General features: G+C 54.8%; 2 protein-coding genes across 3 annotated transcripts in view; one reads left to right on the top strand and one right to left on the bottom strand.

The window, feature by feature from the left end:
• Window positions 1–1,191: 1,191 nt before the first annotated feature.
• LOC105699451 (elongator complex protein 4) lies at window positions 1,192–2,965 on the bottom strand. The gene is made up of 5 exons (XM_012424446.2): window positions 2,496–2,965; window positions 2,400–2,435; window positions 1,716–2,329; window positions 1,448–1,660; window positions 1,192–1,375 (listed from the first exon to the last, which is right to left on the bottom strand). Exons 1-5 carry the CDS (start codon window positions 2,614–2,616, stop codon window positions 1,265–1,267), a joined length of 1,095 nt encoding a protein of 364 aa, XP_012279869.1. The 5' UTR covers window positions 2,617–2,965; the 3' UTR covers window positions 1,192–1,264.
• Window positions 2,966–3,154: 189 nt separating this feature from the next.
• The window catches only part of LOC105699450 (neurogenic protein mastermind), a 78,187-nt gene continuing 58,121 nt past the window's right edge, over window positions 3,155–23,220 (top strand). Inside the window, exons 1-2 of one of the 2 annotated variants that reach the window (XM_012424440.2) lie at window positions 3,155–3,634; window positions 4,741–5,845. In XM_012424440.2, coding sequence (XP_012279863.1) covers window positions 5,357–5,845 — 489 coding nt within the window. In that variant the 5' untranslated portion in view covers window positions 3,155–3,634; window positions 4,741–5,356. The remainder of the gene's footprint in view (window positions 3,635–4,740; window positions 5,846–23,220) is intronic. The other variant, XM_012424441.2, reaches the window with a different exon arrangement.

Here is a 23,220-nt window from a genome sequence, read left to right as displayed (position 1 = left end):
GGTCACTTCTTCTTCACCACTGCCTTCCTTCGACCGTTCCGACGCACTTTTATTCTTCCTCCCTTCGCTTGGAAGTCGGTACCATACATCTACTCATTTCTTCATATCCAAATCCCATTACAATGCACCAAGTGCGATTGAGCTCAAAATACAAGTCGGCGCTTCAGGGGGTTGCACTCGACTTGAGCGTTTCCCTCATGATTTTGAAAATACTAGTTAAAAGCATAGTTTTAAAGATACTCGATTAAGGAACATTAGTCTTTAAAGTACTGGCTCTAAAGTATTACTTATAAGGATAATTTCATAAGTACGCGCGCGGGATTTTTAATTTTCAAGTTTCCTCGCGAGGGACAATTGATAATGCAATATGTTTGTAATGGGATGAGGTTCTCGAACCGGTGATATCAAAGTTGCGAGGAAGTTTAGTCGATTTTCGGCCGAGTCGAGGACCGGACAGAGCTGCGCTCGCTATGGCGTTCGCCGAGGCACTGGGGGGCCCCTTCGTGGTTTTCCAAGCTGCCCAGGGCCGTAAGAATATCGGTACCAGGGCGTGTATTCACGTTGCGGACTCCCTCGTGCGTGACGCACCTCTTGGAACCGGAAGGAAGTAGGGAAGCGAGGGAAAAGGGCGTCGCACCGCGCCGAACTCTGGTTTTTTACTGGCCCCCATATGTGCAGGTGAACAGTGTGGAGTGGGAACGACCCATGGTATTTGGATAATCCCGTGAAGACACCTGATCTGGATTTAATCCACCTATGTACAATTAATAGCGATACCTTTGAATAATTCCCCCCTATTTTTTTCGGAATTATTTTTACCACGCCATTGGGGGTAATCGACGAGCAAATTGATGGGTCGATGGAGTTCATTTCATTGGGAGCCGATTGCGACTCATCGACCTAATCGTTCGGAACGCTCTCCTCTCTTCCGTGAGTTTGTAAAAGTACACCGCTCGTTGCCATGTACTTGGTGGGCGGCTCGGTGGTATTTCATTGGTATTATTGTAAGTGTTCACGAAGCCTATCTCCTCTTGTCTGCGCCATTCACTCCGGAACGTCGCGCACTTCCGTTTCATTTAAATGCGACGTGGCGTACATTTAATCGGGGCAGTCTCCGAATTTCTGGATTCTCGAGAAGATTAATATACTCTTCCGTAGGATTATTGAATATGGCTTCGATTAAACGAGACTGAACGTAACAAAATTCAAGAATATATTAGACCGAGGTCTATTTTTGGACCTGCATTTTACAAAATGTCGCGTTTTAAAAGTCTAACAAATTTTTCTTGGTGCCTCCGCTGCAACTTGGGACGGAGTATAGATCATCCTGCTCTCTTTGTGTCGTATCCTCCAACTCTGGTGGTAGATGTAGAATCTGAAGAGAAAGTTATAGATAGAGGAACATCGTTAGGGTTTCGCAGTGATTAGTGGGCAGGTTTAATATTACCTCGATAAGGAATTTCTTTCTTCGCAGTTTAAATGCCAGGTCCACAGATTCTGGACAGTGCGGTGCCAAGGTGTTGAAGATTGAAATTTTCTTAATATGCACCAACCCATGGTAGTCTTTGTAGATTGGGTTGGTTTCTTTAGGAGAACCAGCGAACGACTCCAATCTTATCGCAGTGTCGGCCAAGTGTTCTATCCGCTCTACGATAGCATCCTAAAAATTACTCGTTAGAATAAATGCAATAGTTGTAAATAATTCCACAGCTTACCGAATTGTCAAAATTCTCCACTGGGAAGGTAAACATCGCTACTGCGTAAGAGTTTCGCAGTAGAGCTCGAAAGCAGTATAGAAACCTCAGAAGGTCGGCATGGGTATCAGGTTCTGTATCGGAGAGCCATAATCTGGACCCGAGAGAATGTATTACTATCCTGAGGACCGATCTCTTTTCTGGGTTGTCGGACAATCGAAACTGTCCAGTTTTCAAGGTTTCTTGGATAGTTTTAAGGAGATCCACGTATTCCTCATTCTTAAACCAGTCTGCTTTCCATTTTATACAACTTCCATCCCATTGAGTAATACTAGCTTTATTTACAAGTTCCTTATCCATTGGTTGCGTTAGATCGTAGTAATGACCAAATGGCTGACCGCCACATGGAGAAGGGTCGACTACCTTCATATTCTGATATCTCCATGCAATCTTCATCTCCTCATCCTGGGTATTAGGCATCATAGATGTTTCCGTTATAACAGCTGGCATCTCGGCGAGCAGTTGAGAGGGCTTAATTTCTCTCGACGCAATTAATAACGGATGCGACGATATAATGCCTTCTGCCATAAAATACCTCAACATGACTTTGGCATACACGTCATATAGATCTTCCTCTAAGAAACAAGAAATATTAATCCTTAATTCAATTTCTTAATCAGTTTAAACCCCTCTTTCTTTTCTTACCAATTAACATAATAGATCCAATCGGTAGTCCTCCTCCTATTTGAAAATAAAAAGGTATAGTGCCACCCATCAAATAAAATTAATTATTATACATACCGATAACGTGATCCAGAGAAGGAACACCGGTTGACACGAGAAGCTGAGCATTTCGAATCGAAGGCTTAGTCCCTGGTATATAAGGGATCTTGCTCTTACTTTTCTGAACGCTCGAAGCCATACTTTGTAACTTTTCACCCTAGCAAATGGTCCACAACTGCTTCTTCACATGACAAAATACAGTTGTAGACTACTTTAAAGAACAACTGGCAAGCTAAAGTACACTTTATCTTTTAAAATAGTATACAAATTCCCTATCGACGTGGACCATTACCACAAGTATTTAAAATTGAGAGTACACGACATAACCTTAGCTCGATCTACATGATCCAGAAATAGGCGAAAAAAATCGCAAATCTGCAACAGCTTACGAAATTTCATTAAATTAATTCCACATAAAGAGCCGTTATCAAACGTATATAATTATAAGGGAACGTTGAATTTAGTCGGACCACGTGTAACGCCGTCAATATCGTTGAATATCGACATCAGTGGATATCAATTGATATCGAAGTAGGCGACAATATCGACCAAAGTTAAGAAGCAGTGCGAGATACGGCTCCAAGATGGCGACGGCGGCGCCGCGTGCGCGCGTCGTCCCCCGGCAGCAGTCCAGTCGGTTAGTTTCGGGCAGAGTCGGTGGAGGTCGCGTCGCTCGCGACAATAGTCCCCTGCCGTTTGAACGATGTGTGCCCCGGTACCCACGCGCAGTTCCGTTAATGGTACCGCGCGTTCACGAGGGCCAATCGAAAGAGTCGTTAGCGCGCGTAACCGTCGCCGGGGTGATCGCGCGCCGTCGTGTCCGTGAGTGCCCGCCGCGTCGAGCTCCGGGGCCGAGAGAGCGTGGCCCCGCGTCCGCGCGTCCCCGAGTCGCGCTCGCTCGGTGTGACAGTCCGCGGAGTGAGGTTATGTAATTGTTTGAAAGACTCCGAAATACCGACGGTCGGGATGACACGCGACGGCGCGTCGGCCCACGAGGAGCAGCGGCCCGCCGCGTCGCCGCGACCGCGCCGGAGGGCCGGCCGACCGGGCCTAACCTCAAAACTGTGAGAGGACGCAAGCGAAAGTGAAACGCGCCGACCCCGAGACATCCTTGGAGAGTCCATCGGCGGATTCGCTGGTCTACGGATATATTTAAGGTACGTAGGTGCCCGGGTGTAATCGTAAAACATCGACATAACCTCCTAGGAGGAGCCCCGTGCCCCGCGACGTCGTCAAGCCGTGCGGGTAGCGGTCACGAAGTGAGCGGCGGCCCTCTCTCTCTCTCGCTCTCGCGCGCCGCGTATGCGCCCTCTCCCTTTCTCGCCGCGCGACCGCCCCTCCAGTCGCGCCGTCTCTCTCGTTCGCGCGGCCCCTCCCCTCGCGCTCTCTCTCTCGCTCGCGCGGCGGCTGCCCCCGCCTCGACTACCTGTTGTCCGGCGTCCAGCGGGACTCGAGCGTGCCGATACGCGACCGATCGGCGGGTCAACCTCTTTGCCGACGCCACTTCCGCTGGAATCGCAATTTTCATCTCCCCGACTATTCCCCGAGGAAAGTTCCCGACCTCGTCTTATCCTAACGTCCTCCGAACGTGCGTCGCATATTCCCCCAAGGTAAACAAACTTGCCACTCGAAGACAAGGCCCAAGCGCGGGGCATCGAGAATGTTTTGGGTCTTGAACGACTAACATAAACTCATAAATTCTCCGAAAATTCCAGAATCCGTAAACAAGCTGAACGTTCCCTCGCTCGTCTTCCGCTCGACGTGGAATTTAAATCTTAATTTATTTCATTACGTTTTAAGGCCCCCTGGATTTTTTTTTTACTATAATTTTTCTATTTCATATTTATAACCCTCTCATAGGGCATTCGGTCGAATGGCCGTTTTCTTTCAGGTTGAGGGTCGATGATCGAGCGCGTAGGGCATATCTCGCAGTCTGGAGTCTCGATCCGCCGGCAATCCTGATTTTTACCCGTCTAACAATCCGTTTAACGCATTAACTAATTAATCGAATGACCCGGTCGCCCCTCGCGGCGACCGGCCATTGAGTGCCGGGACTCTAGACCCGCGACTTGCCTCCCTCCCCGGCGTCCCTCTCTCTCTCTCCCTCCCTCGGGACGAGAGACGAGGAGCGTCTTATCGCTCGGCTCTCAGTGCTCGCGCGCGGCGATTCGCTCGTTGCCGGTTTACCGAGAGCCTCTCCGACCTGGGCCTCTCTCTAACCGAGTCCTCGGATGAGTTCTAACTCGACGTCTCGTCGTTTCAGGTGACACCACCCGGCGATCCGGCTAGAAAGTGGAACCCTCTCCCGGTAGGGAGCGACCACGTGCGTTTGACGTCTCACCGGGCCACGTGACCCGGAGGGTCGGCGTCGTCTCGAGGGGAAGAGAAATAGGAGGAGGAAGACTGGTGGAAGAGGATCTTCTTCGTTGGAACCCCGGGAACGCATCGACCAGCGACGGTGGACATTTCGAGGGGTCGATCGACCTAGGGCCCTTCGTCCTCCGGTTAAGGAACGCCCTCGAGGATGCAGCCTGGATCGTCTACGAGGGATCGATTATCCGGGCGAGAAACTGGAGGCGGGAAACACGGCGAGGCGAGATAAGGGCGAGGGATCAGGGGGAGGATGCTGCGACCTCGATGCCTGGGGACCGTCCCTAGGTCCCAGGGTCGCGGCACGTAGAGGAGGCGAGGAGGTCGTGGAGACCGGCTGGAGGGCGCGACTCGCGGGCCCCCCGGGGACGATGCTAGGGCCCGCGGACCCGCCGGCTCCGGGCCCAGCAGGAGCACCAGCAGCAGCGGAAGAGGCTGCTGCAACCAGTCGCAGCGGCAGCGGTTCTCACTGAGCGCTGGCGTATCCTGGGGTGGATCTAGGGGGCTGTATGGAGGCCGGGGGCCTCCTGCCCCGCCAGCCCCCCCCGCAAGGCCCCCCAGGGGGCCTCACCGTCTGCGGGCCCCAGGGCCCCAACGGGACCGGCCAATCGCCCGGCAGGCCCGGTGGTCAACCCGGCGCCGAGATAACTGCTCCTGGCGGTGTTCCTAACCAGCTCAACGTTCCCGGTCAGCTGCAGCAGCAATCCCAGCAGCTTCAGCTGCAGCAACAAATGGGCCAGGCACCCGGCATGGGTGAGGTGCTCACCCCCAAACGGCAGGCCGTCGTCGACCGGCTTAGGCGGCGCATCGAGAGCTACCGCAGGAGGCAGACCGACTGCATACCCAGGTTCGACCAGAGCTTCAATGGACTCTGCGAGCAGAACATCCAGGACACTCTGGTGCTTAAGCAACGATTCCTCGAGAGCAAGGCCAAGCGACAGGCCAAGAAGACCGATAAGAAGCAGAGCGAGCCCGTTGGACTCTCCGGCGTACACGTGGTGAGTGCGATATCTCGTTGCGTTTGGAATTAATCCATGGATCGTTTAGTAGGCTAGGGGAATTTTATACCGACCGGGAGGTGGGATGGACCCATGGGGATGGGTCCGATCGTACTTGGATATCTGCCGACTCGGCGTCCCGGGAAACGGAGTACCCGGTATGAACGGCGAGCGTAATCGGAGTAGCCGCGTGCGGGCATTCCGCGACCTCTCCTCCTCGATTTCTGAGCTCGGGGGCGATGATGCCTCGAGGGAGAGCTTTTGGTTTCTATCGAGGGTCCCCTCGTGACGGGACAATGGCGCGACAAGCCACGCGCGGGAGTTCCGTCTGATTATTTACCTAGAAAAAGAGAAATTCTCAGGGGGCGTGATCGTATCTCGATTCAGATTTTGTATCACTTTTCATCGGGGATGCTCCCGTGACGTGGACGTCGCACCTTGGCCCGTGGACGGTGACCACGTATCCGTGAGGATCGGCGCAAGGACATTAAATATAGCCACGTGGCCGGATATACTTAGAATCCGCGGCCGAGGCGTCGCTCGTACGCGTATATATCGACGTCTCATTTATTTATAGACGCCGATCCGTCGAACCTACCCGCGGGGCGAGGTTACTTGCCTCAGGGCGGATCGGCCGCGCGTTTATTCCGCCACCCGGTGGGCCGATATCGGCGAAATTACGGGGACCACCCGCGGTACGTCTCGCGACTCGCTCGATTTTTTTTTCCTTCGCTTTCTCCTTCGTTTTTCTTTTTCTTCCAACATACCCACGGAGTTTCCTCTCGTCCTCCGCAACTCGCTTTCTCTCACTTCCTCCGCGTGACCTCCGCTCGGTCCACGCACGCGCACCAACTCGCCCTTGGCGAGTAATTCCCCGATTTGCATGGAAAACTCGCTCTCTCTCTCTCTCTCCCTCTTACTCTCTCTCGAATCTCTCGAAAAAGACCGCGCGTCGATCGTGACCTCGCTCGCTTCACTCTCTTTTTTCTTTTTTTTTTTAATTTTTTTACCTACACATATATTTTTTTTTTTGCTTCGTAAAGTATACATTTACAAACGTTTGTTTTACGAGAGATATACACAATTATGTTTTATACGTCTGTTTTTGGGATACTTTTTTTTTTTTCAATTGTATTTTAGATTTAGGCATTTTACGGTAAAGTTTTCCCCTCCCCCCCCGAATTTTCTCCCTCCTCGGTGGAAAGTGCTCGTAGGTCGGAGGTCGAGCGTGGGCGCCTCGCGATTGACGCAGACCTTGCGTCATTCCGCTCGCGGAGAAAACGCGGTCGTCCCGACGACGACGAAGGAGGGACGGTGTAAACCTTCAGACCTTTCGCCCTTCGACCTTCGGACGGGCAGGCGAGGGGTTGGGCGCATCGTGCCGCGCGGTAAATCGGACCGGCCAAGCGGTCGCACGTCGCACGTCGCACGTCGCGTGTCGCGTGTCGCCGATGACGTGCTTCCGTTCTCGAATGGAGGGCCGAGCGACATCGCGGGCTCGTAATGCCCGCTCGGACGCGGCCCTATTAATAGATCGACTCTGCTTCGTCAAAATTGGGACGCAAGAGCGAGCCGCGCGCTGGTCCTAGCCGAAAGGGGGGGGCGGCGGGATTATCCAGGTTAGCGGACTTCCTGGACGAGATGGAGGAAAACTCGAGATAGAAAAGTTCCGCGGGACGAGGGGACGAGGAACTTTCGTAGGGGACGTTTCGCGATGAAACGAGCGGCCGCGCCGGAAAACGGGGATCTTCGATGGGTTCCCTCGCGAGTCCCGAAGGACTACTCGGCGGGGTCGTCGACCCCTGCGGAACAAAAGGCGCTAATGCGAGCCCGACAGAGTTTCTATCCATCCTCTCTCTTTCTCTCTGTACAGTCATGTATTTCTCTACCTCGCGGTACGTAGTCAATGGCTGAGAAACCCGAGAGACCCGGGGCGTTCGCGGAGCGGCCGCGTTACGCAAAGTGCGTCCTCTCCGCGGAGTTGCGTAAACCAGCGGCGGTTTAGCCGCGTCGGGCCGAAACCTCCGACGCGGCCGGGATCGCGCGTTCTCGCCGCACGGGGGGGGACATGGGAAGGAAAGAAGGCGTAGCCGGTGTCTCTCCCACCGGACCTCCCCGTGTATGTCCTAGGTACGTGTAATTGCACGCACACGCGACGTCGTTCCGCCACGCATAGGACCCGCGACGATGCGTCGTCGGGCCGACTTTTATCCGCTCAAGTAGGACAATTTAAAAGGCAGACTTTCCCCCTCCCCCCCCCTGCCTTCGATCGAGGGGCATGTCTAGAAGAGGTACTCTCGCAAGTGCACTTGGCGCGAGGTGCAGCTTCGAGCGGGAGGGTCACGCGATGAAATGGAACTCGACGGGATGTACCTTTTAGATGTTTCGGCTCATTTTCTTCTAAGGAACCCTCGATCTGGAAATACGGAAAGTCCTGGGAATGATAACCTTACACGCCGAGAGTGAAACTCGAATCAAGGAATTATTATCTGATCTCGGATAAATCGTCGTTAGTCGGAAGTAAACTCTACGCCCATGTATATTTATTCCCAGGATATGATAGTTCATTGAACGTGTTCATGATGAAAAAATGTGGCGAATGAAAAAAAAAAAAAAATTGGAAAATGCGTACGGCGAAGGTGGAGGGGTTAGGAACACTTCTTGTTGCCTAGTTCACGTTCCCGGGTGCAGCGTCGGAGTTGACGGACGTACCGGAGGTACTCTCCTCCCTCCCTCCATCACTCCCTCCCTCCGCGCGCATCCGCGCTCCTCGAGGTCCGCGCGCAAAATGGGTCGGCTCACCTTGGGCGAGTCGGGACGGCGGCTGCGGCGCGGGGTAGGAGGGGGGCGGGTGGGCCTCCGCGCGTGCGCGCGCAATTTGCATGCCGCGCGCGCGCCGATTGGCCCGCAGCCCTCGGCGGTTCTCAGCCGGTCGGCGGGTCATCTGACCCAGTGGTTCTCGAGCGCTCGAGGAGGAAGGACTCCTTCGTGGGCGACGTCGATTATTTGGAAAGGGAGGAGACCTCGCACCCGCGGGTTAAATGGCCGCCTAAGGGCGTCGCGACGCCCTAGACTCGTTCCCTACCCCTTCCCCCCCTCCCCCCGCGTGTGCGTCACTCCCGCGGAATGTTTCACCCCGCCGGCGGCGGGCTCGTAAAAAATGTCGGCGCACTTTATGCGCCCGCCCCGACCGGGATGATATTCTCCTCTCTCTCTGTCGCATGCTACGGCGACTCGCTCCGTCTCGCTCGTCCCGCTCTCAAGCTTCTCTCACCGCCGGTGAGGTGTCTCGCAGGGGCGACGTCTCACCGGGGGCCCACCCAAGACGCCATTCTTCGACCTGCATCCGACCACGCGTTGTTTATTCCTCTACGAGCCGGTGAAACTTTAAGCTTGGCACCGAGGAAATCCGAGAAAAATTGGAGATTTTTAGGGGATAACGACGAGGTGGAAGAGCGGTGATTTAGGTCGCCGGTCACGTCCCGATTGGATGGGTCTGACCCTCCCGGTCATGTCTGGATGGACGTTACGCGCTCGCGTCTTCCCTTTTTTTTTTTTCTGTTTATTTTCTGGACGAGACGTGCCCGACGTCGTTCTCTCGTCTTTCCTGTTCGGTGGGGGGAAAAAAAAGGAAAAAAATAGTACAGGAAGTTTCCGTCGGTAATGGCGAAATAGGCTATGTAGGGCATGACGGGATGTTCGAGTTGTAGATCCGGAGGTGTCGCCAATTGGTACGGAGGGGTCCGGGCGTGCCCGGCGTCGTCAAATTTCAAAGTAAAATTTCCCGCTGGATTAGGCACCGCGATGGGGTGGGGGGTATTTAATGTGTATCACCACCCACGAGCGCTGAAGACCTTATACGCAAAAATCCATTGCGGTCTTATGGGACCTTCCGCTCTGTCTAATACACTCTCTGGGCGGGGCCGCGCGTCCGTACCTAACCTACCTACGCGCGACCCTGTTGCGCCTCCCTAGGGGACCCACAGCTGGCCGCTTCGAGCGGTGCTCAACCCCCATCCCCTACCCCCCTTTTTTTCGGGACCATGTTGGATCCGTTTACCCCTCGCATTCTTCGCTCGCGATTCATGGCGTATACGCCAGACTTTCGAGGAGGGGACAGTCTGTAGGGCGAAAGAGGACCACCGTGCTCTCGGGCGTAATCGAGGTTAGGTGCGCAGGTAAAGGGTTACTCCCGGTAGGCGTGGAAAAGCAAGAAATCGATGATATCTCGTATCCTATTTATCAAGATATTACGTGGTATCGAGAATAAAATCCGGATTTATTGGTTCCTTACGAGATTATTTTTTTCTATTTTTTTTTTTTTACATTTTCTGAAACTTATTTCTCCAGGAACATTTCGCGAGAGCCTCTTCTTGTAGGTGGGTTACTTGGTCTTAGTGGTACAAGCCGCTGCCGGAACCCTAAACCGTGGCAAAAAAAAAAAAATCTTCGATCACTCTTGATCTCTCTTCCAGCTCGATCCTCGCGGTCCATTAACGGTATATCCTTGCCGGGCAATTCGTAAATACCGAGGAGGCGCCCCCCTCGATCCGGTCCTCCCCTCCTGGTGGAGCCACTCTTTGCGAAAACGAGTTTCAAGGTCGATCTCGCCCCCTTGCTTGGAACTCGATATGCAGATTGGTCATCTTGCATTTTTCCCCGGTTTATTTATCCTTACCTTCCGTACCTGTTTTTTTTTTTTTTTAATTCATCCCGGTCATTCAGGGGGGGGGTCTACGTATTTTTTATTCCTCGGCACGCATCGAGGGTCCCGCAATGATTCGCAATTGTAAAAGCCGGGATTAAATTGTACGGAAATTGAAATTTTTTTTTCCGCCTATTATTTCTCACCGAAATGCGATTTATTGTAAATAGGATTTATTTAAATCTCGGGGAGTGAGAGCTCGACGGTTTACTCGGAATGTGCGGAGAGTACGAGGAGATCGATTCTACGGTGGATTTATTTTAAATCGGGGGCTTCGTTAAGCGCGAAGATACGGAGGGACGAGATGGTCCTATTGACGCGACCGCGCGGGTCGCGCATGCGCGCGCCTTCCTTCGTTCCCTCGCTCGTGAATGAACGGGCGCGCGCGCATGCGCGGTACCGCGCTCCGAAAGTCGTAGCGTAGCCGGCGCGAGAGAGACGGAGAGAGGGCCCGCCATTCACTCCGCGGGCGGGTCGGCGCGAGCCACTTTTTCACTTTCCCCTGGACCGGACGCCCGCATTCCCCTAGATCCTACGTTCAGCTTCCGATTGCGACGAAACTAAGACGAGGTGTAACGACCTACGGGGATTTAATTTTTAATATTCCCTTGGATCTTTAACGTGGAGGTGGACGCGTAGGCGCGAGATGACCCCCAGGAGGTGTGAGATAATTTATCCAGAGCGTATGAGGTAAATATGGAGGGGTTAGGGGATGTCCAGGAGAGAGCATAGGTCAGAGGTTATGGGAGGAAACGTGAGGCAGATGAGAACCTCTGCCCCCAGGAGGCAGCTGAGGGGACAAAGAGTGAACGGTTATTGCGGGGCGTGCGCGCGCAACGGCGAGCGGGGACCTAACCTCAACGCGCGGCTCCTCCACCTCCGCGTCCCGGCACCTACGTGGAGCGAGGAAGGGGGAGAGGACGCGTCCCGTCACTCGGATCCTCTCGGAGGATTTTTTCCCTCCTCTCTTTTTTTTTTTATCTTTTTCTTCCGTCTCCTTTTTTTGCCCCCCTTCCTGCCGCCGCCCCCTCGCGACCCGGGTAACTGGACACCTCCAGGTGTCGATTCCGCGGGACTCGGCGATTCTCGAAACTGCATCTTCGAGGATTCTCGATCGGATCCGGAGATCCAAGATGGCCGACCCCTATACTCTAGGATTCTGCGCTGAGGACAGAAATTAATTGACCGATGTATAAAAAAAATATATATATCATAGACTCGTATATTGTTCTATAAGTCGTGAATAATTGCAAAAGACAATTGCTTTCAACGAATAGGAAAATCTATGCGAGCGATATGACTGATAGCAAGAGGAAATTTATTTCCGTCGGTGTAAGCTCTCCGAAACGGTCGCTCGAACGGGATTGTCCGGGAAAAAGTCGACCGTTGTCGAGAGAGAGAGAGATATATCGCGGCTAGAGTCTCGGTCGGTCCCGTTTAGGTGAAAGTCTTTGTCCGCGAAGGGAGAAGGTTTCTCCCGGAGATCGCGCCGCGCCGCGGGGTCGGCAACAGGTCCCACTGAGCGCCGCGTCAAATGCATCGCTCGCGGTCACGTGACCGTCCGGCTCTTCCTCGCTTCCGTGTCAACGTCAACCCCCTTAAGAAACGTCGCAACTATTTTTTTTTTATTTTTATCTCTTCTTTCATCTCATTTTGACTCTTCCTACGACGAGCTCGCGTGCGAGCCAAATACAAAGTTGGAGGGAAAGATGAAAAAAAAATGGAAAAAAAATAAAAATGAGAAGGAAATCCACCTCGACCCAATGCGCCGGAAAATTCGTTTCGGGGAACGTTAACGCACCGCCTCCATGCTCACGTGGTTGGGTTTTTAATGACTCGGAAGACCTGGTTTCGAGGCAAGTTTCATAAACGAGAGATCTTTGACGCCACTTTCGCGTCACATTAGGAGTAGCGTTTCATTCGGAGGGATGAAAGACCCGATGCAGGGCGGGCTAGATCACGGCTGGGTGACACGTCGTATTACGTATTATCTCGAGGAGTTACGGCATTTAATTAGCGCGTACCGAGAGCGAAGACAACCGGGAAGGTCGCCGACGCGACGCGGCGCGCGGACCCTGTCCGACGACAGCTGACGGTCGACGCGCGTCGCCCCGACAGTACTCGACGGACGATATTAATCTTGCCGCAAACGTCGGTCCGTGTGATAGGGTTCTCAACCCGAGGCTCCCTAGAAATCCCAGAGGAACTCGTGCCCTAGGGATTTCCGATGCTCGAAGGGAACGGAAAGACCCTCGTCCCTTCCCTACCCCCCTCGAAACGAGCGGTTTCGAATCGAGACCCCTGCCAGGTGCATCCTGGCAGAGATGAATGCATCCTGATCTTGCGCCCAGGAAAGAAAAAGAAAATCTCTTTCCCTGAACGAATCGTCCGATTGCACTTTTTTATTTTATTTCATTTTTTATTTAGTACGGATACGTGAAAATACCTGGGAAACTCATTTATGCCTAACAATGTACATGATGGGAATTAACTTCCCCTAGGAGTGGTGCACCTCGGCGACCCCGCCGATATTTTCCGAGGATGCGCGATCCCGACCTTGGCGACTTCCTCCCGACGATCGAGGGAAATGGACGATGCCCTGGATTACTGTAATCAGAAGGGGAACCTCGAGAATGGCCGCGCATATTCGTTCGGGGGGTTAGGTTAGGTCAGGGTGCTTCAAAGGGGAACGGAGGTTGGGAACTCGGTGCTAAATAAACCGGGAACACGCTTTATTACACGTTCTTTCCCTGCTTCCGTTTATAATGCTTATTAATGAATTTTTTTTCCTTTTTTTTACGTATTTCATGTCTCAAGCGAAGGAGGCGACCGGTCGCGCAGCTCGCCGTTGCGACGCGCGACTTTCGAGGGGACGGGCGCCTCATCTTCGAGGTTCTTTTCCTCCGGGGCGAAGGGTAAAAATGCGGCTCTCGAGCGTACCTCGGCTTGCTCTAATATTAGCCGGTGAATAATGCCCCGGTGTGGCCGAAAAGGGAGTCACGGTTGCCCTATATATCCCGGCTATTTGCGCGGCCCGTTTCGCCGAACGGTGATTCGCGACCCGGAAGGGGAGGACGGGGGAAAGAGGGACGACGTCGTCCCCTGGACGATCGGCCGGGGCCCTGTCGGGAGCATTCCTCGTCCTCGACCAGCCGAGGTCGGGCGGTCCCCGTGAAAGGTCGGAATTAGGACTTTCTAGTCACGCCGAGCGACTGCCTCTCCTAGTTTGTCGCCGCTCGAAAGCGACCCGCATATCGCCGGGAACGGGAGCACCGTGAGTGCGAGGGAGAGGGGGCGCGCCGCGAGACCGCAGGCGAGAGAGAGAGGCCGCTACTCGGCGGTGACGGAGAACCGAGAGAAACATCGCTCCGAGAGGACTCGCTCGTCTCAGAATTGTATTCCACATTACGATCATCTCTGATCTTCCCTCGTGTCCTGTTTGGGCGTCGAGAAGAAAAAAAAAATACATATATCGAACCAAAGAAATATTTAAATACCTAATTGAACGTATTTTGCTCGAGATTTTTTTTTTTTCTCGGAGTAGTACCAGTAACAGGGGGAACGATTTTCCTCGCAACTCGGCGAGTCGCGGGATCGCGAGGTTAGGACGAGGTTAGTCGGGGGGGGGGGGAAGAGGTTAGGGGGAGGATAATGGTCTCCCGGGCGTTCCTCGCGACCGTTATGCCGAGTCAGGTAGATTCCTAGCGGACGGCCGGCGGCCGAGTGAGCGCCGCTCGACGGCGGGTTTGTCGGCGGGCTCTACCTCCCCGCCCCTCGGCGAGGATTCCGCCGATCCCGGGATGAGTCGGCCGCAGGTTGTTGATCCTTTCCCTCGGCGGGGTCCTGCAACTCCGCCCGCTCCCCACGGCCATAGAGTACGGATGCAGCCTTTACGAGGTTATCGCTCACCGACGCCGACCCACCCGGGCCCCCGGGGACCTGGCACGTCGCGAACCGGGCCCCGATACGAGCGATCCTGCGAGGTGTCCTTAAACATACATACAAACATACGTATATACATATATTAATCAATTCCGAGGATTGTACTTAAACTCATTCGTTTCTTCGGAATTGTGACAATTTATTCGACTTTATCCTCGACGTATTAACAAAGTATTCCCTTGGGTGGATTTTTTTTTCTTTTTTCACTTGGGGTACGCGCGTATGAAAAATACGTATATATAAGACAAAAAAGAAAAAAATATATCCACCCAAGGGAATACTTTGTTAATTCGTCGAGGATAAAGTCGAGTAAATTGTCACAATTCCGAAGAAACGGATTGAAGTGCAATCCTCGGAATTAATTAATACGTTTCCTCGTTTCATATACGTTCATTTTACTCGGAGGACCTTCCTCCCTAAATCCCCTGGGGGAAAAAAGGGACAATGAAAAGGTACCTTGAAATGAATTTTTTTTTCAACGCACAAAGGCGCGCGCGGTTGTCTTCCTTAAAGAGGCCCCGCAAAGGGTCTCGGGGTTTTTTTTTTTTTTTAGAGCGCGGGGGATCGCTCCACTTTCTCCTGGATTATTTTTCCCGAAAAGAGGGGTTGTTAAGGATCTGGGGGGTATTTTTTGTACGCGCAAAAGAGCGCGGCATCGGTCCGCAGGAATTTCCGGGGCGAAACGCGAGCGCGAGGGAAAGCGCAGGATCGACGTCGGCTCCGCGGCTCGAGAATCCTCGGCGATCCCGAGGTCCTGGCCCCCCTCTCTCTCTCCCTCCTCCTTTCTCTGCTATTTTCTTCCTCCTCGTCATTACGGCTCGCTCGTAATCTTATTTCAAAGAGGCCAGCCACCGAAGGAATCTCGCCGAGCTCTCTCGCGGTCTCTCTCGCTCTCACGGGTACGGCACCTCTCCCGAGAGGGAGGGAAAGGGGGAGCGACGAAGACGGACTCCCCGTGGAACCTGGGGAGCGGCCCTGGGGAACGGGGGAAGAGGTACGACGGCAAAAACGGGAAAATATCTTTGGCATTAGCGAGCCGAGCGGCGCGTCCACTAAGAGGCGTGTTAAACAGTCCTTTTTATCGCGTCTTGTACACAATCTATGGCTAAGTGGTCATTACCGCGTTACCATTGGCCGAGCCCGACGTCCCCTATTTCCGTTTCGTCCATCCTCACGGGAAACGCGTCCGCGAGGTCCTGGAATTAATTCCGCGTCCTACCCCTCGGCGAATATCTCTGATCTATTCCTCGCGGCCTTAAGGGGATGTCAAAGTGGCATCGTTCATAAAACTTTTCATAGAACTGGGTGTCTCAAATCGTTTCATACTTTAAAACGTGAATACGGAGACCCCAAGGTAGGTCCTGAGACTCGCGATATTTAATTTTTTTATATACTAATTTTAAAATACCTATAAAGAAATTTGAAATTTCATGAGTTTCGGGACCTCCCTTATAGTCTCCCTAGTCACGTTGTAGAGTTTCTAATTATTCGGCAAATCAAGTTGAGAGAAATGTTTTATAAACAAAACCCCTTAAACGATTGTTCATTTTGAAGACGAGTACGAATGGTCGATACCACTTGGATGCCACCTTAATGCCTCGGGAAACGCGAGGACGGTTCCCGCGGGTGCCGGTCTCGTTAACGCTAACCCCAATGGGATTAATAAGCCCGCGAGACTCTTAAACCGCGGCTTATTAACCGCTACGTAACCGTCCGGGTTGCTAATGATCATATCGCGGCACCTGTTTACCGTCATCGGGCGCGCTAATTCGCCGTAATTGACTGCCGCTCGCTAACCAACATGGCCGCCGTCGCCGCCATCTTGGATACGGTCTTGGGGAAGAAATCGCTATTAAATGAAAATATGTCCCGTCGCTTTTCGAGACGAATAGGTTGCGTCGATCTTGAAAGGAAGGCATCGCCAGGATATATCGAAGCTCCGCGAATCGGGTCCGGTAATTCGCCGTAATTGGTTGCCGCTCGCTAACCAACATGGCCGCCGTCGCCGCCATCTTGGATTCGGTCTTGGGGAAGAAATCGCTATTAAATGAAAATATGTCGCGTCGATCTTGAAGGGAAAGCATCGCCAGGATATATCGAAGCTCCACGAATCGGGTCCGCTCGCGCCGCCGGAGCGAGTGGTGATAACGTTATCACGGCCGCGCGTCTCCGTAATTCCGCGTCTTATCTCGCGGACGCGCTCGCACTAGTGACGTAACATCCCGACCTCGTTCCCGGAGGAGGGTGACTCTTGGACTCGATCGGAGGTATCGGTATAAATCGATCGATCGGTGGAAGCGTCGGCATAAATCGATCTATCGAATATTATCCTCTAGAGCGAATATATTTAAATATTGTTTATTAAGGGGGGCCCTTACTTCGGGGCCCTCGTTGATACAATTAGCGTTTATTAATCCTTCCGCCGTCCTTACTTGGGCCTGCGCCTCGAAAGCGTCGAAATTGACCCGCGATGGGATGAATTAATATTATGATATCGCGTTATCACGTTACTCTGGAGAGAGGAAAAGAAAATGTAACCAAGCAGAGAGACATTTCTTGAGTACTTGGGCAATTGGGAATGTCCAGGGGACTCTGTAAAGCTAATGGCGAGTCGAGCCACGAAGGGCCCGGTCGATAAATACGTCCGCCGGTGCAGACCCACTTTGTCCTCTTGGAGACGGCCCGGGGAACCGCGGGGGGTCCTGGGCTCCTCGCAGATCCTATCGGCGACTATGGTCGATCGGATCGATCGGCTAGATCGGCTCAATCGAGATGGCGACGATTAAACGATTACCCTCGTGTACACATCGCCGAGGTATCCGGGGGTATCGGACGACCCCAGGATGCCACGACGAAGTCGGATTATGGTTCCCTCGTAAGGCCGATTTTCCACAAAAATTGTGAAATTTCATGTCAATCGCGATTAATATGAAATTTTCTTAACTAAGATCTCTCGATCTACGAATCACTTAGATAATCCTCGATTTTATTAATTTTAATTCCAGGGTCCAGGGAGGAAATACCGATTTGGCATTAATTTTGTCCTGCGAATACGGTCGGGAATTGTTGTCGCGCTACCGAGATATGTCGACGCGAAACTCGGATCGGCGATGTCCTCGAGTTCGCGTAATCGAAGCATATACGCGATATCGACTGGTCGCGTCACCGTCTCGGTCCCTCCACTTGGCCTCGTCCTCGAGGTGCATCTCGCGACTTCGTTTTTCCTCGTAACTCGCGCGGGGCCGTCGGTAACTCGGCGCGCGAGTTTACCGGCGGGGCCGGGCGTCGTTAGCGGGGCGGAAGCGAGAGAGAGCGCGCGGCGCGGCAGGGAGTGGAAGGGAGAGGGAGCGAGCGGCGGAGGTTAGCGGTCGCCCCATCGGCCGAGAGCGAGAGAGAAGGAGCGAAGGCGGGAGCGCCCGAGGAAGGAGGACGGACGACCGGAGGACCATCGACGAGGGTGTCGCCTCGGACTCCGGCGACGAGGCGAGACCACCCGCGACGAGATCCTTACTTATCCCTCGGTCGACGGTTAACGGCTCTCTTCTTTATGGCGGCTTCGCCTCGGGCAGGAGAAAACCGAGGCGAAAAGGGCGGAGGAGAAGCGATATCCTCGCGCGCGGCCATTGCTCCCCTCCACGAAGAGGTTAGAATCGGAGGTAAGGGTAAACCAGGTTCGTAAGTCGGAGGATCCGTCCAGGTAATTCCCTGAGTTTGCGTATTCTTGGGAAAAAAAAATAAAAATAATAAAAAAATGACCAAGGAGTATATAGGCTCTAGAGGTGGAGGGACGACCGCGGGTCGCGACGACGTAAGTCCAGATGACCATTGTTCACTTCCACGGAGAGGTTAGGAACGACGAAAATGGGAAAAGCGAGAGAAATTCACTTATGCCGTTTTCACGGCTCTCGGGACGCGCCGAGCGGCAGGGTGCACGACGCGTGCGCGTATTCTTGAAGAAAGACAAAATGGACCGTGGTATGCGGACCGAAGGTGGAGGGAAGGGGACAGCCGCGGGTCGCAACAATGTAGCAAGTCGGCGCGTAAACCCGGCGGTGAAAGTCTCCGGAGGAGAGCTCGACGAGAGGCGTCTCGACCCAGATGCGCGACGCGCCTCGATTCCGTCCGCCGCTCTGCCGCGCGACGTCTCCTCCGCTCCCGGGACCTTCGGCGACGCCCCCGCGAGGTGGCGCCACCTGCGCCAAAGGCGAGGGAGGGACGCCGAACTGCGCGCGCTATTTGCGGCTCGGCGTATCTATCGGCTCGCGAGGGCCGACGAATTCGCTACGATAAGCGACGCTCCCGATCGGTACTCGACGGCCTCGTGACGCGAATTGCGGGTCACGGGATCTATCTCGGGATGGAAAGAAAAAGACAGAAAAGGGAAGAGTATCTCGCGGAGCGACTGGAGAGGGTGCTCCGATTGGGAAGAGGAAGGGACCGCCAGATGGCTCGTTTTCCTCCACGGGGAGGGTGGCGGCGGACACCCCGAGGGTCGCCTAGGAAATCTAGGGGAGACGTAAAGTTGGACCCTCTGGGTATAACTATCCTCTTGATTTCTTTTTATTTTCTTTTTTTTACGCGGGACGCGCCGCGCCTCTCCTCGCGGCTATTCCCACGGAGGCCCTCGGGGGGGTGGTTTCGGGAAACTTTCTCCTTCCTCCCGTTCCATTGCTCCCTTCTTCTGTCTCTCCCCGGATCCCGAAAATTCCCTCCTCCACCTTCCACCGCCCCAGCCGACTATCTCGGTCACGGTCGAACATAACCTCTCGATCTCGCCCCCTTGGAACCTAACCTACGTCGGGGTTTCGGAAGAAGGAGGTCGTACCCTCCACCGCGGCCAGTAAGTACTCCTGGCGGGGAAGTTCCTAAAAAGTTCCACGGCTAAGTTGGGGAAGTCCGCCGTCAGGAGGAGGGTCTACGTCGAGGAAAACTCCGGGGCGACTTTGAAACTCTCTCTCTCTCTCTCTCTCTCCGGGCCGTCGGTCCGTTTACGCGGAGGTTATTTCCGTCGCGTGGGAAGGGAGGGGTCGGCGTGCCGCGCGTTCCGCGCGGCCACCTCGGGAAAGGGTGCTTTCCGACCTTCCCCTCTCCCTCTCCCCCTCTTTCTCTCTCTCCGGCGCGCTCGCTCCACCTCGAACGGGAATCCGCGCGGTCGTTCTCCCCGGGCGGAGAGGAAGCGCCTAGCCTCTCGGCTCGGTCCCGCAACAAGGTCGCCACCTAGCGACCGCGCTCGGCAACTGCGAGGCCCCCTTAAGAGTGCCGGACTCCCGTGTCCAACATCTCTCTCTCTCTCCTTCTCGCGGCAGTAACCGTGATTTTGCGGAAGACGCGTGACCGCGCGGCCGACCAATCCGCTACGCGCGCGATCGGCTCGATATAGAGCCGTCAGTCGCGGCGCGGCGCTCGGTGCGCGCCGACTCGCTCGCCTGACAAGTAGGAATAATGATAATGGTAATCCGCGGTAAGCAACTAAGTGCGGCAACCTCGTGTCGCCCGTCCTCCCGCCCCCCTCCCCTCCCCTCCGCCCGTCTCCCCCACCCCGAGAAGCCTCCCTTCCCCACCGGCCCCCACCACCCGGCCGAGCATGATGCCTCGCGCGCGAGTCAACCTGTTTTGCCCTTCCCTGGCGCGCGCGCGAGCCGCCCTCCCCTCGGCCCGTCGGCCGCGCGCATGCGCCGCCGATGCAACGCCGCATGGCGCTGCCGGCGGCGTGGTGAGAGTTCGTGTAATAATAATAAGAAGAGAGCGACTCTATGAGGAACCAACGGCCTCCGACCCGTTCACCCTATGCTAGGTGGAGCCGGTCCGATACTGTACCCTCAGTGACGCTCAATACGCGGCGCCCTGGTATACCCGAATATCTCCTCCACCGAAATCCATACACATATCTCCGACTCCCACGACACGATTCCATATAGCTTACCCCGTGAAGTAAGATTCCCTTAAAATTTCCCCTTCACTCCCCCTTGGCTGAGGGGAGAGAATTCGGGTGAAACCCTTTATTTTCTTCTTTTTTTTTTTCTTACCCCTCGTTGTCCAATGTCCAGTCCATTGGTCGAGGTTAGGTGCTCGTTTTAACCCCTCGAACTCGAAATCGCGAGGCTTGGACCCACTCCGAGCGGGATGAGCACCGCTGCGGGTGTGACCGTGAACGAAGAGGCAGGAGAGCAAGACGGCGTTGTGGAGCAGTATCTCTGTTCTCCCCTCCCCCCGCCCCTTCCTCCCCGTGCCCCGTCCGGCGCGCTCATGCGCCCCGTCCCTCGCGCCCCGAGTGGACACTCGTTGAAATACCGCTCGAGTGCCTGGGGTGGGGGCGCGCGAGGGGAGGGGCCGCGCGCACGCGCGTGGAGGGGCCGGGACGCGCCCGAGCGGAAACTCACCGACGCAGGGAGGGGAGGGGAGAGGCGCTCCGCCGGCGCGCCGAGAGATGACACCACCGCGACGCGGCGCCCGCACGCCAGTTCGCTGCCGACCCTCTCCCTTGGACGACCCTTGCCTCTCTATCTCTCTCTCTTTCTCTCTCTCTCTCCCCACTCTTCACAATGGCAGCGGACACGGGAAACCGACTTTGCTCCCGAGGCTTCCGAAGGTAATCCCTTCTCCGCGGTGCGTCCGATCGATCGAGCAGATCGCCTTCGGCGATCGCGGACGATCTACTTTTCCGCGGGAGCGCGAATCTCGACGGCGGCGCTCGGCATGAATTATGCAGCCGAGCGAAGATCGACGTGTCAATATTTGACCGTCGCCGCCGCCGAGTGGCGCGCAGGTGGAGCGCGCCGGTCTAACCTAACCTCTCGACCTTTCGCTTCTCCCCCTCCCCTCGATGCGAGCTCTGTGGCACCGACGGGCGCAAGTGCGACAGCGATTACGCACCGACGGCAACACCGCCGCGCCGTTACGTATTGCGCGACTTTGGCCACGCATAACGCGCGAGAGTAGGTACGTGCGCACTCTCTCTCTCTCTCTCTCTCTCGCGCGCGCACGCGCGCGACGTGGCAGTGGTTACGAGCGAGGCGGTGTTTTATGGACTGGGAGGACGATTTTGTATTCGATTTTTAGGTTATACCGGGGAGCTCTTGGGGGATTTTGGGATCCGTCGGGGTTATTTTTAAGGATTCTTGATGCGCCGTCTCATGGTTGGGCCGTTGTGCCCTGTAGGGAGGGACCCCGTGGTTTCCCCGATGTAGGCCGTTTAATTATTGCGTAATTAGCAAATTTGAGCGCCGCTCGGGCCGCGGATCGATAATCGTAAATTATCGGTACCGGTCATTCGACGCTCCGATGCGCGGCCTAGGGCCGGACGCAATATGGCCGCCGGTGGAGTCGGTCGCGAATCTACTCCGTTAATAATCCCCCTTTCCGGCTCCCCTCTCCCTTTCCCCGGAGGGAGGGAAAGAGACGGCGAGAGTGACTCCGGCGGAGCCCGCCGGCGAACTTTGACCCCGGCTCGAAGACACGGGGAATAATTCGAAGCGAGCCGCTAAACGGCGCTCCCGGTTTGTCCACCTTTGTGGAGGGCCCGGGATATATATCACCTCGCCGGGCGATAACGGGGACCCACAAAGAACCGGCCCGTTGATATTGCCGAGGATCCGGCCACCGCGCGGGAAACGCTAGCGTCCCTCCCCCTCGTGCCTCTGTTTGTCTATGCTAAAGCCCTACACGCGGTGATATCGCCCCGGAGAGGGATACGGAAGCACCGTTGACGCTGCATCTGCATTTTCCCCCCGATGCGCCTATCTTTTCTCTATCTTTTTTTTTTATTTTATTTTTGTTTTTATTTCTTTTCCCTTTTGAGGCGGCTCCGACGGTTTTCTTAGCCGTTAGTCGAGCTCGCGCCTCGAGGGGGATCACGTGGGAACGAGACTTGGTCCGGTGGCGCCCTCGTTCCCGCACCTCCGAGCGGTTGTCGCCTCGCGCGCGCGATATCGACTATTTTGAATACAATGGCGACGCCGGTTAACGGCCGGTAAGGCAGGGCGCGCTCGGCTCGGGCGGTAATCGCGCCGGCCCGAGTGACGCGGCCACGGGTGGCGGAGCTTTATCGCCGATTCGCTTTTGTTTAACAATACCGCCGTCTCGGTCTCGGGGAGACGGTCAGGTGGCATTGTCCGCGGGCTCTCCCATTCGCTGGGCGCCTCCGCGATTTACAGACCGTGCCCGGCCGTTACCTCGAGTCGCGCTTCCTCTTCCCGCTTCCGACGGCGGCGGGCGCGATCGACGTCCCTAACCTAAAAATTCCTCCTCCTGGAGGAAGCTGCCAGCTGAGCGGCGACCGACCACCGCTACCTACGGAAACTTAGACGATAAGATGAGTTATTCTTTGGATACCGACCACTATACTACCGAGGATGATCTTAGACGATAAGACGAGTTATTCTTTGGATACCGACCACTATACTACCGAGGATGATCGCAAATGGATACTCCGGCCACTTAGCGATTACGTGCATGTCGGCCGTAATCCACCGTCCTCGTCGCTTCTGCGTACCTCTCGCCCACGCGGATTTTTCCCCGCCCGCCATGCCTAATCCGGCTTCGCGCGACTACGCGGACGAGAGAGAGGGAAATATATATACAGAGGAGAAGCGAGAGGACGCGGCCAACCCGGGAGAGGTGAACTAACAGGATCGCAACAAGTGACCACGCCACTGTGCTCCTCCCTCCCTTTCTCCTTCTCTCCCGCTCCCCCTCGCGTCCCTCTCTATCTCTCTCTTTCTCCTCTACT

This window comes from Orussus abietinus, unplaced genomic scaffold (assembly GCF_000612105.2).
Source record: "Orussus abietinus isolate OABI.00-Male unplaced genomic scaffold, Oabi_2.0 scaffold8, whole genome shotgun sequence".
NCBI classification, from domain to species: Eukaryota; Metazoa; Arthropoda; class Insecta; order Hymenoptera; family Orussidae; genus Orussus; species Orussus abietinus.
The sequence above is the reverse complement of the archived record's forward strand: the minus strand, read 5'-3'. Positions and strand labels throughout refer to the sequence as shown.

Coding starts and splice junctions, on each gene's coding strand:
- LOC105699451 (XM_012424446.2), bottom strand. CDS start 2,616: ATGGCTTCGAGCGTTCAGAAAAGTAAGAGCAAGATCCCTTATATACCA. Junction 2,436..2,495: donor TTCTCTGGATCACGTTATCG/GTATGTATAATA, acceptor ATTTTCAAATAG/GAGGAGGACTACCGATTGGA. Junction 1,661..1,715: donor TGGAGAATTTTGACAATTCG/GTAAGCTGTGGA, acceptor AGTAATTTTTAG/GATGCTATCGTAGAGCGGAT.